Here is a 15,941-nt window from a genome sequence, read left to right as displayed (position 1 = left end):
ATATATTCTTCTTTATAAATGACAGGACACAGACTGAAGTATTACCTGATGAACTGATCAGCAGCAGTAAACCAGATATCGTAACAGTACGTGCAAGCACCGAAACACCTACAGGTAACTGTGCAACACTTACCTTGGATCCTAGTGACACATTATATCTTTTTACCTCTTTGAAACAAATCAAGACATTTCCCCAATTCTGGCTACATGCATGCTTGTTCTTTCCTTCCCACTTCATTACATTATTCTAGCTATAATCTGGGGTAAATATTAGTTAATATTTTATATATTTATACATTAATTGATTCATAGTTAAGAATAGTAAATATTGTTGAATTCTTTATATAATGATACTGGTATGGAGCATAGAAAATGGCTCCCATCCTTTTACCTGTTTACCTTTGCTGCTACTGAATTAAAGAGGACTTTTCACTATCTCTGACAAGTCCAGCTCTTCACTTAATAGGTGCTTCTCCACTGATTCTGGCATAGTTTGAATTTTTTCTCTAGCCCCCACCATTCCTGAGCAACCAAAGCTGTTAGTTTTGGTGCTTCATATACTATGTAGACTCTGTACTGTCAGGAGGGAGGTGTCAGGCAGGAACAGTCAAGGGGTGTGATTCTGAGTTCTGACAGTGGCTGAATTTTGGTGAAATCATTTTAACAAAATTTGTTCTGCTTCTTCAAAGATGGTGCAGTGACGACAGAAATGACAACCATCCCAGGTACAGAGCTATTGGTATCCGACATAACAGACAGCAGCGTATACTTAAGCTGGGCCAGCGCTGACCCCCATAAGCCCCATATCTACGAATTGAGCATCACTTCTCTAGATGACAACACCCTAGTCCTTAAACAGAATGTCACTAGCACTGAGAGACTCATTGGAGGACTTATGAGTGGAAAGATCTATCAAGTGACCATTACAGGACAACGCAAGAACCTTGGTCTGGTCACCTACCAAGCAACGTTTACTACTAGTAAGTAATAACTCCTATGTAGATAAATCTTCTCATTTATGGGACAATTTAACAAACAGAATGGCTGAAATGCAGTCGAGACTGTAAAATGAATAGTAAAACAAAACTTGGAAGATGGGTTTAGGGAGGATGATTCACTTGGAGAGGAGTTGTAGTTTCCACTCACACAATAGTAAAATTGAAGGAAAACTCTCTAGGAAAATTAAATGTTAGAACATCTGGGTATTTCCGACATGCTGCGTGCAAAGCGGTGCAGAATGTAGTGGGCAGAATACTGGTCAGTTATCGTCTCACCCATTGTGATTTTGACTCTATGGCTGTATGTTCACCATTGTGTTCACTCATCACACCTATACAGATGACATATGCAGTATAATGTACAGAATGGCATTGTTATCCATTTATATTCCATTGAGGGCAATTTATTTTTAATTCCAATGGCAACCCCAATAAAATCACAGACTGGTGCAAGGTGTGCCCAAATTATTAAAAAGCTCTGGCCTCTTAATGGAAATCTGTCAAATGCCTATTTGTAGCTCTCCAAGTCAAATGACCTATGGTTCCACCTTGGTGGGATATCATCAGGTGTAGCAACCCCTCATGTCTTCTCTCCAGACCAGGACCTTGGCCCTGATGAAGGGTTTGTAACCCAAAACATTGTATTCTGTATTCAGTTATTGGATATACCTGAATTATGATGAGATTCTTAATGAGATCCTTCATACACTTATGTGAAATAAGCCAAAGATTAGAACTTCTTAGATTGCTGCTCCATTTCCTCAATAATGGAAATCTGCACCAGGTAGGGACTAGCGTAGATTACCTATGTAACTAACGCCAGGTTTCTAGTAGACTTGTCTTCACCACTTCAGTCTGCCTTGGTCTCTGCCACGTTCTTCTCATTTTCTCAAAAAGTGGAGAGTGCAGAACAAACTACTGTATGTGGTCATACACCAATAATGCGTCACAATTACACCCATCTACATCAGAAAATTGGAATACATTGCTTTGATGAATTATCTCTAGTGAGTGAGAATGACAGGACATTACATGTACTGTGAATGAAAGGTCCCTGGTACACTAGAGAAGAAGACCACAAGAGCAGATGGACAAGTTCTTATGGACACATAAATGTGCAATTCTGCATTACAGGTAAATCTCAGCCCCAGCAAGAAATTGTGACAAATGTCGAACAGATAGTGAGCACAGAACCCCTGGATACACCAGAAACAGGTGAGTGATGGAAAACGGTCAAAAATAGTAGTAACCTCCTGAAACTGATCAAGATGTGTAGAGGACACTGACCTAGATAGGAGTGTTATACACATATAAGACAGTTACTACAGCTGAATCGGCACTGAAAACCTGCTAAGATTTAAGTCATTTTTAGTTTGGTTAAGAGATAAGATAAGATAAGACAATCGTTTAATAGTCCCGCCATGGGGAAATTCAGTGTGTTACAGCAGCATGGATAATACAGTAATATATTACAAGAAAGAACACATACAAGCTCATAGCAGATAGAAAACATACTAGGAGTCATAGCAACTGAAAACAAAAGAAAGACTTCAGGATCATTTAGTTCTCTGTGCTGAGTGATCTCTGCTTGGCCTGATGAAGTGACACCTCCAAGACAGTATCCAAAATTGCATAAAAAGTAAACAGAAATCTTCATCTTAAAGGAGATGCGGTCTTGATGTACTTAAGTTTATCATTTTATGTCTTTTTTGCACTTTTCAGTAACTGCTTAAATTTGTAATATAAATAATTATTTTTTCATTACTTGACCTTTTTTTATAGGCAAAAATACATAAAAAGCAGACATGAAAACTGCTAAACCCTGATGCTTAATCCTTCACACATAACCCAGTGTTGTCTCCATGATAACTAACATCCATCTAAGCCTCCTTTCTTGCTTTATTCTATCAGCTGGCTGTAACTTGTTGATTTGAGTTTGCAGTACGTGACAATCCAAGTATAGATGAGACACCGATAACAATGAACCTCTCTCCTTATTCTCTATTCCTTATTAAAGGTCGCTAACTTTCAATAAACTTCACCTAAATCTGTAGAATAATCCAATATAAAAAATGTAGTACTATATCTTATCAGAGAACAATGCTTCTTTCTCCACTTATCAGGCTCTTTTCTACTCCTTCCTCTTAAAATCTTCGGTCGCTCTTAAAATCTGTACTAAATCTGTCTTGAGACTAGAGATGGGCAAACCTGGCAAGATTAATTTTGCAATTATTTGCAAGGTTCACCTTTAAGTTTCATTTAATAATTGGAGACCCAGGGGAGGTGCAGAAAACTAATACCCTCACTTCTGGGCTCCCAAATGGAATCCAATGTGCTTTTCTAGATGTCTTCTAGCCTCCTGGGTAGGGTTAAGCCGATCTTGAGATTTCAGGATTGATTTTAAAATCCTATTTCTGATCATTTTCCAGCCGATCCCGATCGTGAAATTTGCTCGATCGCCGATCACTCAACCCTAGTCAATGCTTCTCTATGGGAAAACCAATGGAAGAACAAAAGGACGGCGCTCTCAGGTCCAAAGGAATTTATTCAAAAAGAAGATTGCACAACGCAAAAACAGTTGCCGTGTTTCGGGTCGGAACCCTTTATCAAGTGCGTAACTTCACTAATCGAGCTTCACTCAAGCTAGGAAGAAATAAACTCTATCCGGAGCGCTACTCGGCGGTTAAATAGGCCGAGTAGCGCTCCGGATAGAGTTTATTTCTTCCTAGCTTGAGTGAAGCTCGATTAGTGAAGTTACGCACTTGATAAAGGGTTCCGACCCGAAACGCGGCAACTGTTTTTGCGTTGTGCAATCTTCTTTTTGAATAAATTCCTTTGGACCTGAGAGCGCCGTCCTTTTGTTCTTCCATTGGTGCATCCTCCTGGTTTTTGACCAGTGTTATAGAGACGTGCTGCCACTCTCACTCTGACGAAGCCCAATATTGCTGAAAACGGAGTTGTGAACGGAGTCACAACCCGATCAGGTGAGAGGCCACCAGGTCCTGAGTTCTTTTCATAAACACCAGATAATTCATCTATATATTTATAATAGACCATCTACACTATAAGTGTGCTCGGTGTCTCTCTATTCTCTATGGGAAAAGTCACTTTTAGGGTTGAGCCGATCTTGAGATTTTAAAATCCGATTTCCGATCATTTTCCAGCCGATCCCGATCGTGAAATTTGCTTGATCACCGATCGCTCAACCATAGTCAATGCTTCTCTATGGGAAAAGTCACTTTTAGGGTTGAGCCGATCTTGAGATTTTAAAATCTGTTTTATGATCATTTCCCAGCCGATCCCGATCGTGAAAATTACTCAATCGCCAATCGGGATCCGATCTATCCCGATCCTGATCGCTCAGCCCTACTCCTGGGTGATGTCCACGGCCCCTAGTCACTGTTGAAGCCTGTGACTCGGCCTCATCAGTTACATGGGGCACATTAATGTCATGAAAAGTGTAAAATTTATAACAAACCCCGTTCATTATGAATCAATTTGCTCATCTCTACTCAGGACTAAGATGGATTCTCAACTCACGGAGCTATCAAATTACATGTGCCCAAGTAAGGGAGAGACATGGTGCTGTCACAGACATGGTGCTGCAGCTAATAGTAATCTATCTCATCCCAAGTGCTTTATTAATATCAATCCTTATTATGTTCTCTGAGCTGCTCTATATCAGTAATGGGGAGTAAGGGGGAGATTGTCCTATTTTCCACATGTACTTTGTATAAGAGATGTAGTAACAACTAGCCTTCACCCCTTAGCTGACGGAAAACTGAGAATAAGGGCTGAGTCCAACAAACTTATTGTCCCCATAATTTAGCATCCATATTACTGCTCTAAGATCTATTCTGATCTATGATGCTCACAGTTTGGGTCAGAAGATCCAGAGTTGACTTGGGATGCAAATCAGTAATACAGATGCTGCAATACCAGGACAGTACATTCATCTGAGCCAGCCATTAGAAATAGATCCTACATAGTGGGAAACTGCTAATAAGCATAGGATACAAGTCATATAATGGCAATGAAATTGTAATGGTAATGAAATAGTGTTGCACAGTAGCTTGTACAGAAAAGTAGCCTAAAAGTTTAGGTACACTTTAAGCGAGCCTTTTTGCCGTTTTCTGATACCTGGATTACTTGTAGAAGATTGTATGTATGCAGATTACTCTATTATACTTCCTTGGTCAACCTACAGGTATGCCCAGTTTCTACCAGTTCACCTTATAACTTTCTGCACACTCTCTGAAATTCCACTTTAACAGATCCATGTGAGCTAGATCTGGATATGGGCACCCAGTGCAAGGAGAATGAGGTTAAATGGTTCTTTGACAAGACAAACAAGATTTGCTCCCAGGTTTGGTATGGTGGGTGCGGTGGCAATGCCAATAGATTTGACACTGAAGCTGAATGCATCAATAGGTGTCAAAAGACATGTAAGTATCAGGCATATGCTACTCACTCTTCTTTAATATTAACCACTAATTTTTTTGAGTCTTTCCCCCCACAGGTTTTGTGTTTCACAAAGGTCACATATAACTGGAGGGAAACAGTCAATGCATTACTGTAATACTCTAGTCGACGTGTGAACAACATCCATCATCAAAACTTAACCATCAACTTTTTTGCTCTTTTTTGTCCTAACATTCTTTGCCCACAGAAAAGGAGGAAACATTATAACTGATATATACATAACCAAACTTTAATGAGTTTTCCAGGATAAACTGATAGCCCTAGGGTCGTTAGGAAGGAAAAATATGAAAAAAGTGAATTTATTCTCTCCAACCCCCGGAGCTCTGTTGTCAGCCAGCCAATTTCAATAAAATAAAATAAAAGCAAAAGCTAAGGCCAGTCACCAGTATCTAACATGTGAATGCCGAAGCCAATAATTGGCTGCTCCAGTTGTCGGGGCCCATTCCAGCTTAGCCAGTCCTGGCACCACTGGAAATGGGAGTGAGCCACTGAAATAGAAAATTGGGTGTAGGTGAATATAACTTATTTTTAATCTCACAGCTCCCCAGGTCACTCCATGGGTTTTCAATTTATCCAATTTATCCTGGAAAAAAATTGCAAGTGCCGTTTTTTTTTTTTTGGTATTGTGCAAGGAAGTGTTTGGTGAACATTCTTGTAATTAACATATCAAATTCCTTTTATTAGAATACAGGCTGTAACGTTCCTATTAGCATTGCCAAAAAAAAGTCTGTCCCTTAAACCCGTACTCTATGCAGTGGTGTGTAGAACTAGTATTTGTCAAGGGGGATGACCACTTCAAATAGTGCTATCTCTGGTTTTATACCTCTTAGAAAAGTGTCATATGAAAGTTGGAATTCTGCTACATAGAAAGCTCAAAATTCCGATTATGTTCTTAACTAGAGGTATCATTTTTTTTTGCAATCTTGGTAGCATATGAAAGCTAAAAATCTCAGCTTTCATATGACACCAGAAACTTATTTGGATGGTATAAAACTGGAGTGAAGTGACCATTTAATCCCTTTTGCAAATGATACAGCTCTATATACTAGGAGTACAACTGTGTATCTTGGCAAGAGCTCAGTTAGAGAATACTAAAGCCTGGGCCCACACGGTGGCTCAGTGGTTAGCACTGCAGCGCTGGAGTCCTGGTGTTCAAATCCCGCCAAGGCAAAAAAAAACAACTGCAAGGAGTTTGTGTTCTCCCTGTGTTTGCATGGATTTCCATCCCATATTCCAAAGACATACTGATAGGGAAAAATGTACATTGTGAGCTCTATGTGGGGCTCACAATCTACATTAAAAAAAAAAGAGAATACTAAAGCCTGTTTTATATTACGAGGAAGTTAGATAGGTTAAGTAAGTATGTTACAAAAATGTTCGCGAGACACACTCTAATACTTTAAGAAAGCACTGCCACTAAGTTGTCATATAAAATACCTACACCACATGCACCACATTCATCTAAAAAAAATTAGACAGAAAAATGACACCACGCTAGTTCTCACCTCATATTGTATCCTACTAACACATCATCATTTCTTATCCTTTTCTAGGTTGCTCATGTAACACATTCTTTATATTGAATATTTTTTTCAGTTTTTTTTCTTTTATTATTTGCTGTTTAGTATCTACAGGTTACTTTTAAGAGCTACAAAATCTTTCATAGTACCCTTTTCAGCAAAGCCACCATTTATGCGGATGTCTAAATCCTATTTCTCCTCCTTTTAAATTATTTGGAGTTTTTTTTTATTTTATTATTCTTTTTTTTTTCAGCTGTTGAGAAAACCATGCAACTCCCAACGCTGGAGTCTAAAGCACTTGCAGGTAATTTCAGCCGGCGTCCAGGCAGAAGGCCAATGTTCAGACGCAGAAGGCTTCACCCAGAAAGAGCTCAACTGTTTGAAAAAAGGACTCTTGTGAATTAAAGATACAATTTTTTTGTGGATTTTGTCTTGAAGAAAGGCATCAGTCAGTTTCCACTTTAAACCTCAAGCAAAATCTCGTGATGATACATAAATGTGTTTTGCATACATAAGACCACTAGATGATTCAATTTTATTGCTGTACTGTAGCTCAGATGAACTTGTGCTTCTTTATTGAATTGCAAAGGATGGAGACAAGTTTGGATAGAAACTGAACATAAGATAGAATGAAGATGAGAAAGAATTAAGCTTAAAGTGTACATCCAATTATAAAATCAATCAATAGTACAGGTGAATATAAGAAACTTTGTCATATATCTTATGAAAGGAATCCATTTCCTTCGCCATTTATGTTTTTTACATATTAGTCTACGGAGAGGTGAAGGAGGAGGAAGTCTTTTCCTCCCCTTCCCTCTCTCCATAGAGTTCTATGTGTGAGTTGAAAACAGAGATGGATGTAAACACACAGACTGCGTGAAGGTAAGAGGGAGAGAAGCTTAACAAAAGGAGAGCAGCCTTCGCCTCCCCCCTCCCCTCTCCATACAGTTCTGTGTGTGAGAAGAATATCTTTATGCAAACATATGGCCGAAGTGAACATAAATGGAGAAGGAAACAGATTTCCTTAGCAATAAATATTACAAAGCTTCTTATATTCACATGCTCAATTCATTTATGAAAATTTGCTTTATAATTGGCGGTACACTTTAAAGTCAGTGGCCCATATTTACTAATAGTGTCTAACGCTGGATGTTAAGGGGGCGTTCATACTACCACCACTGTCTGCCCAGGGGTTTCCGTCCTAAACCCTGGGGAAACTGTACAGGGGAGGGCTTTCCGGCGGTTAGCTTTAAGACCCATTCATTTCAATGGGTTTTTAAATGGAACTGCTGGTGTCCATATGCAGCCTCTCTGCCTGAAACCGTCAAACCATCTGAAAAGTCCAACTTTGTGTCTTTGCAAAAATAAAAAACCTGTTTCAGGCGGAAAGGCTGCAATGGCCAACGGCAGTTCCATTTAAAAACCCCATTGAAATGAATGGGTTTTAAAGCTGTCCACCAGCAGCCATCCCCTGTCCAGTTTATAGGGTATAGGACAGAAACCACTGGGCGGATAGCAGCGGTAGTGTGAGCGCCCCCTTAGACGGAGGCTGATGCTGGATGTTAAATTTGGCGTATCTTTAGATTCTTATGACACAATTTTGACATATTTTGGTGCATGAAATCATCTCCTTTTTTGGAGAACCCCCACCCACATGTCTAGCAAAGTGCAAAAGCTTTAGATGCGCCACTTGCTCCAAGCTGTGGCTGCAATGTATCAAGATGCACCTGTGATGCGCCTTAAACGTTCTACATTTCCAACAGTCTATAGTAAATCTGGGCCATTACTCAGGATTAAATAAAAAGCTTTGCTTTCCAAGAACAGCGCCACTTCTTATTACACAGACACTGCCTGGTATTGCAAATTAGTCTTCGGCACTTGTATAGGGATGAGCTGCAATACCGGGCATAGCTCCAAGACGAGAGTGGCACGCTTTCTGTAAATAAACTTTTACTACTTTTTCTAATCCTGGACAACCCATTTAAGTGTGAGAAAGGGCCATTCCAAAAAAAAAAGTAAGGAAGGATCCAGGATAGTTTTATAAAAAAGGAACACCTGAAGCCAAGAACAATTTTTCTGAGTCTTAAAATGAACAGAAAGTTCTTTATGAATCCACTGAGCCTTGTAAGATCAAACACTTTTCAGCTGTGAAATGTTCTTTTCCCTCAATGGGTAGACCTTGAAGTTATAAAGCAGGGCTTGTTTGTCTTTTTTAGTATTGTATTGAAATGCAGACAAGGATAACATATTTAAATAAATCAATGTTGTCGTATTTTATAATGGTATAGGCCATTTTTGACTACTTATGGAAGGCACCATAGCAGAGTTACAATCCTTGACATTATAAGGTTTCTTGGAGGAGTGTTCCTGTAGATCCGCTCCTCTCCCCAGGAATGTATTCCCAAGTCACGGAAAATACATAATACAGTACAGTACACATATGTGAGTCTGCAGCTTGTTTCTAAAATATTTCATTAAAATGATTCATGGATCTGTTTTCAGTTTTCAGATGTTACTTGGTCCCAAACAGATGCAAACTTAATAAAAAAAAATAAACTGAAGCACATGTGAGTGTACAATACTTGGGACACAATGAGCACTATATGAGAGAAGGGACAGTCCTGTAGCCAACACAGCAGAAAGGGGATAGAAATTGTGAAATAGTCCAAAAATCAAGCCAAAATTGTTGTCCATTTTCCATTTGAGAAGTCGCTATGCTCTTACTGGCTGTTCGTAACTTTTCTTGTATTTGTCTGTTTGCAAGCCTGAGGATAGTTATTGCCATGTATGAGGCCCATTACTGTGAATTTTGTTTATGAAAAATTCCGGAACGCCTATGAAGGGTTCCTCTACACAATGAGAATCTGGTCCCGTTCCAATTAACTTGAGTATTATCTTCCTCAACACAAAAAAGAACACCACAATGAAATAGAACCAATATTTAATGTCTATGGACATCTTCATATGAATTTGTATCTATGGAGTGGTAAAAAAAATTGCATTAATTTATTGCATGGTGTAATTCATTAAAAAATAAATATGGTAAAGTGACCATAGCCTTAAATTAGTGCTATATAGCGTTCTAAAAAATTGGGTACCAAAAAAATTCCTAAAATGTACACATAAGTTAAGCCTATATTTTGCAGAAGGCTTTTACTTTTGTGTTATTGGACCATAATAACATACGTAAAAGAAACTATTACCTGACCCAACAAGAGCACAAATCCCATGTCGGTACAGTGTTTTGTACAGTGTAAAAATTCATTTACGCCCTATGTAGCCCCAATACAATAAGGAAGCTCAAACCTGCCTTACTGTGATGCGCTCTATAAAAAAAATGTTAATTTTTTTAATGTTAATTTTTTTCTGAGTTTTCCAAGCAAGATGGAGCCTTGTTTTGTATCCCTAGCAATGCATCTGTGCTTTTTGCATGGTCAATTAATAATAGAAAATCCAAAGTAATGGATATCATAGAACATTACGGTTGGGGACTATGATTCTCCTTGGTTATGTTTAAGGTCGGGGCTTTTGAGTCTCCTTGGGTTTTTTTTTATGGTTGGGGCCTTTGACACTTATCTCAAAGTATTTAGCAGAACATTAGTGTATAGAAATCATGATGTTCTTTAAATTATACTGACAATTTAGAATGACCGCCTTGTTGTCCCCAAAGTAGAACTTCTTCCTTCTACATTCTGATATATGAGATCATTAGCTAAGTCAGCCCTGTGTCTGGTCTCTGTATCAGATGTGATAGAGAAGGGTCTGGTTTACTTAGCTGATCCCAACAGCCATTCCCTTTATTATAACACATAAGAAAGTGGAGAAAGCTCCTTGTTCTGATCAGATCTGCAGAAAAGATTCCACTCGTGAGATGATTTTGAAATCCGACCATCCATAGTTTTCAGACATACATTATCATAAATTCCCGTCTGAAGGATAATCCTTTGTTTTTTCATATCTTAAACTGAACATTTTTTTTCTGTTTTGAGTTTTCCCTTTTCTGTAATATCTGGGAGAATTACGAACATTAACAGTGGTAGAGTGCCCATGCAGATGGAGCTTGCTCCATTTGCATCTGTTGCCATTGACTAATGTCATGTTTTTTTTTTCACGAGGGTGAATTTAGACAAACACCGGATAGAGGGTGCTCGGTCTAACATCAGTCACTTAATGTCTATTGCCGCGTGACAGCAACAGACATTAATAACAGTAGTGTGAATCTGCTCTTAGCAAGTGGTGACAAGCATAGGATAAGAATTTGACATATTTGTACATGTAGAAACATAGAATAATTCATCTGTAAATAATAATATAGTAAATTATATATGTAACTGATATCTTGTGATAGCACTAAAGTCATGTCAATGTTTCAGAAGAATCTAGAAAACCAATAACACTCAATTTCACGATATACACTTGGGCAAATTTTGGTAAATTTCAAATGTACATATAAAGAAAAGTACACACATAACTGTAGATACATGCGATATCAGTCCAACATTACAATGGTTTATGACAAAAGAAACATATTTGGCATAGCCAAGCAATTAGGAAACACACATAGCAAAGCTCTGGTCATCAATGGTCTCGGGAATAATTACTTTCTGGCCAACTAACATCTGCTCAAGGGTTCTTCATATTAACTATAGAACATCTCCTAAAATATTATTAAAGGTCCGTTCCAGAGCGTTGATACTGATAGCCTAGTAAACAATGAAGAAGGGTCAACAGAGTGACACTTCAACCAGCTGATCTGTTGGGGTGCCAGGATTTGGACTTATTTGATAATCATAGCCATTCTATGGACAACCCAATCCCAGGAAACCCCTTCAAGATATTAGATTTGGGAAATATAAAAGTAAAAGTGTCCAATAACTCTAACTTGGTTCGAAAACATGAATGTCCACCAACACAATATAGATTTAATAAATCTGATGACGTCATGGACAATGAGACCATTCAGCGGGACATGTACAGAAAAAGCAAAATACCATAATAAGATGTAATATTTTGTATCGACCATCTATTAATAAAGTTAATGCAACAAGTTATACGTTGGAGGCCAGGCATACAATGAACAGCTTACATGTTTCGACAGAGCAGTTCTCTATTATAGACTACATATGGTCGGCGTCCATAGGAGGGGCCCAGCCTTTCTTCTATTTTTACGTCTTAGTGCTGTTATTAGGCATACATAAGCCTACAGCTATAAATTTCCGTCACCGTACGCTCAAGGCCATATGTAGATTTACCCACAATTCCACAGTGAACACATTTTGGACGCAGTTTTATCTTTTAAGAGCTTGTTTGAAGTGCCTGAGAATTCTGGGTAATGGTACATCTGTCCCACATTATACGCAGTCACGTTACATGGAGGGAGATAGTTGCTAAGCAGTTTGTTCCTGTTTACCCAGAATTCCCTGGGGCACGTTGGCTTTGCACCAGTTCCCCGCTTTTTGGCCACTAGAAAGAGTCTTATTAAGCGAGCTGACGATTATTAAAAAAAAAATCTAAAAATAACAACCAATCATCATAGGAAGGGAAGAAAAAAAATAAAATGACGTAATGGCAGTCTAATCTACAAACATATGCTTTTTATATAAATCTGATATGTTGCCAGGGAGGTCTTGACATGAACTGGAATAAATCCAATGAACATGCATTGTATTATCTCGACATCTTAACTACTGCGTGAGAAACGGTCGTATTTTTTTGCATTTTACGGGTTCATAGAGAGGCAATTTGTTACTGTTATCCTAATGTGAGATCTGGAATAGTACAGGAACTTTGTTAAGAAGTGAATGAAGTAATAAATTTCAAAATTAGCACCGGGACTAGGAGTGGAAGGATTAAATGTACAGTATGCAATGTCAATGGCTTTGTCATGTCGATATATAACGACTGGAATGGCTCTTTCAGTGTATAATTACAATTAACATAAAGTGAACATGTCAGGTGGTTTCTGCTATCCTATCTGAGAACAGCAATTTATGATACAGAGAAAACTGACTTCTGTGATATATAGGTTTATATGCTTTAATGCAGGGTTTCTAAGAGTAAAAGAGAGTAAATCCAGACAGGACTCCTAGGAGAGACAGAGAGAGTCCTGATGACCCCACCCACATGCAATGATTGACAGTTCTTCCTGTATCAGTGTGTATAGAGAAGTCTATCAATCACTGTGTGTGGGCGGGGCAATCCGGACTCTGACTGTCTCTCTTAGGAGTCCTGGAAGGATTTACTCTATTTCTTTTACTTACAAACTCTGCTTCAAATCACATGGACCTATACATCCCAGAACTCAGCTTCTCGCCCTCTATCATATGCCCCTCTCATATAGAACTGCAGAAACAGCCTGATAGGCTCAATTTAAGTTATCTACTATTGATCTTCATTTGGGTATTACTATGAGTTCCCCTTTATTTTTAGCTTTGAAGGTTTTTTTTATGTTTTTGCTTTTTCTTAAATGTCTTCTCATATGTCTTTGTCCTAGTGGGACCTGAGGTGTGTAAACTGCCAAAGGAAGAGGGAACCTGTCGGGAGTTTATTCTGAAGTGGTACTATGACTCCGAAACCAAGAGCTGCGCACGTTTCTGGTATGGCGGCTGCGGAGGAAATGAGAACAGGTTCAGCACACAGAAAGAATGTGAAAAGATTTGTATTTCAGGTAAGTAGTTGTCCCCAATTTAACAATGGACTACTGGAAATGTGATACTTACTAAAATGCTGCTTTACTTTGGATATATTGCACACCAGTTCTAGAGTGTATGTATGAGGGTCAGTTCAAAGGGAGGAATTTGCCGCGGATTTGGGGTGGATTCCGCTCCTAAATCCAGAGCAGATTCCTCCCAAATCCGCATTCCATTGTATTCAATAGGAGGCAGAGATTGGAGCAGGACTCGGAAAGAAGCAGCGTCCTGCTTGATCTTGCTGAGACTCCCTTCTGCTTAGGCCCATTCATCTGGCATTGAGCTTGATGCCATGACGGAATGCTGATGCACTGCATCAATATCTCATTGCAACTAACCATGCGAAAAAGGCGGCGGTGGAAAATGCAAAGGAATTTCCTCTTCATTTTCTGCTGGGTGAACTGACTCTTAGGGTCCATTCACACGGAGTAACGTGCCGCGTGACCTGCCACGTATACAGCGTGTGAGATTTTGAGCGCCGTAAAAGCTCCCATTGATTTCAATGGGAGCCTGGATCGTATACGTTATTTTGCGGCCGTGATTTTACGTGATCTTTTAAATAATACTGTAAAGTTGATCGTCTTTCCATACTTAGGCATGGATGATTAGTGATATTTGGCCTTTTTCATAAGGACATATTATGTGGCCATCTCCGCAATCAATGCAGCATCTAAATTTGCATTGAGGCCAATGAGTTCACGCCGTCTTGTAAAACCTCACAATGGCATTGGCCACTTGGGCAAGGCTTTTGACATGGTAGTGGATACACTGTATGTTCTCACCTTCATCATGCATATATTATACATCTATATGAAACTGGATTTCTCATCAGATAAATTAACATAATTTTCTATTTCCATTCATTTACAGCACCTCTGAATCCTAGCGTAGTCTCTGCCATTGGAACATAAAGGTCCTGGATTCTTACCTCTCCAGAGGAGACAGCCCAGGATGCACTGCACTTCTTCTCACCCTATGCCCCTCACCAGCTTGCCCTTCCATAGGGTGAGGGAGGCCTACAGGTTTTATCAAAATGGTGCTAATTCATCTGTGGACTTGGAGCAGACTGTGCTGGGAATATTAACCCTTTCAGTGCTTTAGATAGCTAGCAGCCCAAGCCTCTCCAATATGTCACGCGAAGCAAGGCTGTGCTGGTCTCTGCAGCACTTAAAGGGTTAACCAGCACTCAATCAGCAGCTATGTCAGGTTTTTGTTTTTAATGTCAGAGCCCAAGCAGTAGAATCTAAACCCGAAAATATCCTGCCCCTCTATATAACACCTGCTTCTTCCACAAACCTCCCTTCTAAACTCTCCACACTATCCACTAGAGCCGCAACCCATTGTCCGCCATGTATTTTACTGTCAAGCCAAGTGCCTTCTTTTAATGAACTGTGAGTCCCTGATGTTAATGCAAGAAGATGTATAGTTGCTAATATAAGCATTTCAATTTGCAAGTTCTCCTCTGTATAGCTGGGCACTGGCAACATTTTAACCCCGTAATTCCAGGACATCATGTCTCTTGGAAAGTGACGGGTCGTACCCCTTTTTTGTGCCAGTGTGGGCTTATAACATATTGCAGAGCAGTATTGTGTAGGCACTTCTGGCATCATAGGGAATTAAAGCTTTAGGTTTTACCACTTGGGATATAAATAAGGTAGCTGCAGACATTGCAGGTTGTGCAAAGGTATACATTTATTTTGGTTGGATCTATTTTTGTTATTTGTGATTTTACACTTTGGGGTAGGGAAATTATTTGCTATAAATTTTAAAATGGGATCGTCTTGTCTGTTTTTATTTTTTTAATGAAGGGAGATGAAACAAAGATTGAATAAAGAATGAAGAGGTGTTTAATTCTGTGTGTGGTTATTTCCAAAAATTGTGCAAAAATCGACATAACTGTTCTTAAGGCCTGTTTTACACAAGTATATAATGGGTACAATTCTCACATAATATGATGGGGTGCCCCAGTCAACTGCAGGTCTACTGACTTGAACAAGCAGCATCATAGATTTTAATGATGTCAGTTTGGGGCAATAGACTCATGGTCGGGCCGGGGAATTCAGATATAATGCAAGGCTTCAACATACTAAAATAGAAGAATCGCCAGGTCCAGATGGCATGCATCCCGGATTCCGAGGGAATTGTACACGCAGATAGACAGACCCTTATATCAAATATTGAGAATATTGGGACTGGGAGAAAACATATGCATTTGGGTTTACAACTGTCTCAGTGACAGGAAACAGGGTATA

General features: G+C 39.2%; 1 protein-coding gene across 12 annotated transcripts in view; it reads left to right on the top strand.

Annotated features, from left to right (window-relative positions):
- COL6A3 (collagen type VI alpha 3 chain) overlaps nt 1-15,540 on the top strand; it is a 92,252-nt gene extending 76,712 nt beyond the window's left edge. For 11 of the 12 annotated variants that reach the window (XM_075283985.1, XM_075283988.1, XM_075283984.1 and 8 more), the window contains 7 exons: nt 26-114; nt 690-980; nt 2,133-2,213; nt 5,273-5,443; nt 7,254-7,304; nt 13,494-13,667; nt 14,560-15,540. In XM_075283985.1, coding sequence (XP_075140086.1) covers nt 26-114; nt 690-980; nt 2,133-2,213; nt 5,273-5,443; nt 7,254-7,304; nt 13,494-13,667; nt 14,560-14,600 — 898 coding nt within the window. In that variant the 3' untranslated portion in view covers nt 14,601-15,540. The remainder of the gene's footprint in view (nt 1-25; nt 115-689; nt 981-2,132; nt 2,214-5,272; nt 5,444-7,253; nt 7,305-13,493; nt 13,668-14,559) is intronic. The other variant, XM_075283981.1, reaches the window with a different exon arrangement.
- The last annotated feature ends 401 nt before the right edge of the window (nt 15,541-15,941 follow it).

This window comes from Leptodactylus fuscus, chromosome 8, assembly GCF_031893055.1.
Source record: "Leptodactylus fuscus isolate aLepFus1 chromosome 8, aLepFus1.hap2, whole genome shotgun sequence".
In the NCBI taxonomy this organism is placed as follows: Eukaryota; Metazoa; Chordata; class Amphibia; order Anura; family Leptodactylidae; genus Leptodactylus; species Leptodactylus fuscus.
This window is presented reverse-complemented; position numbering and strand designations above follow the sequence as displayed.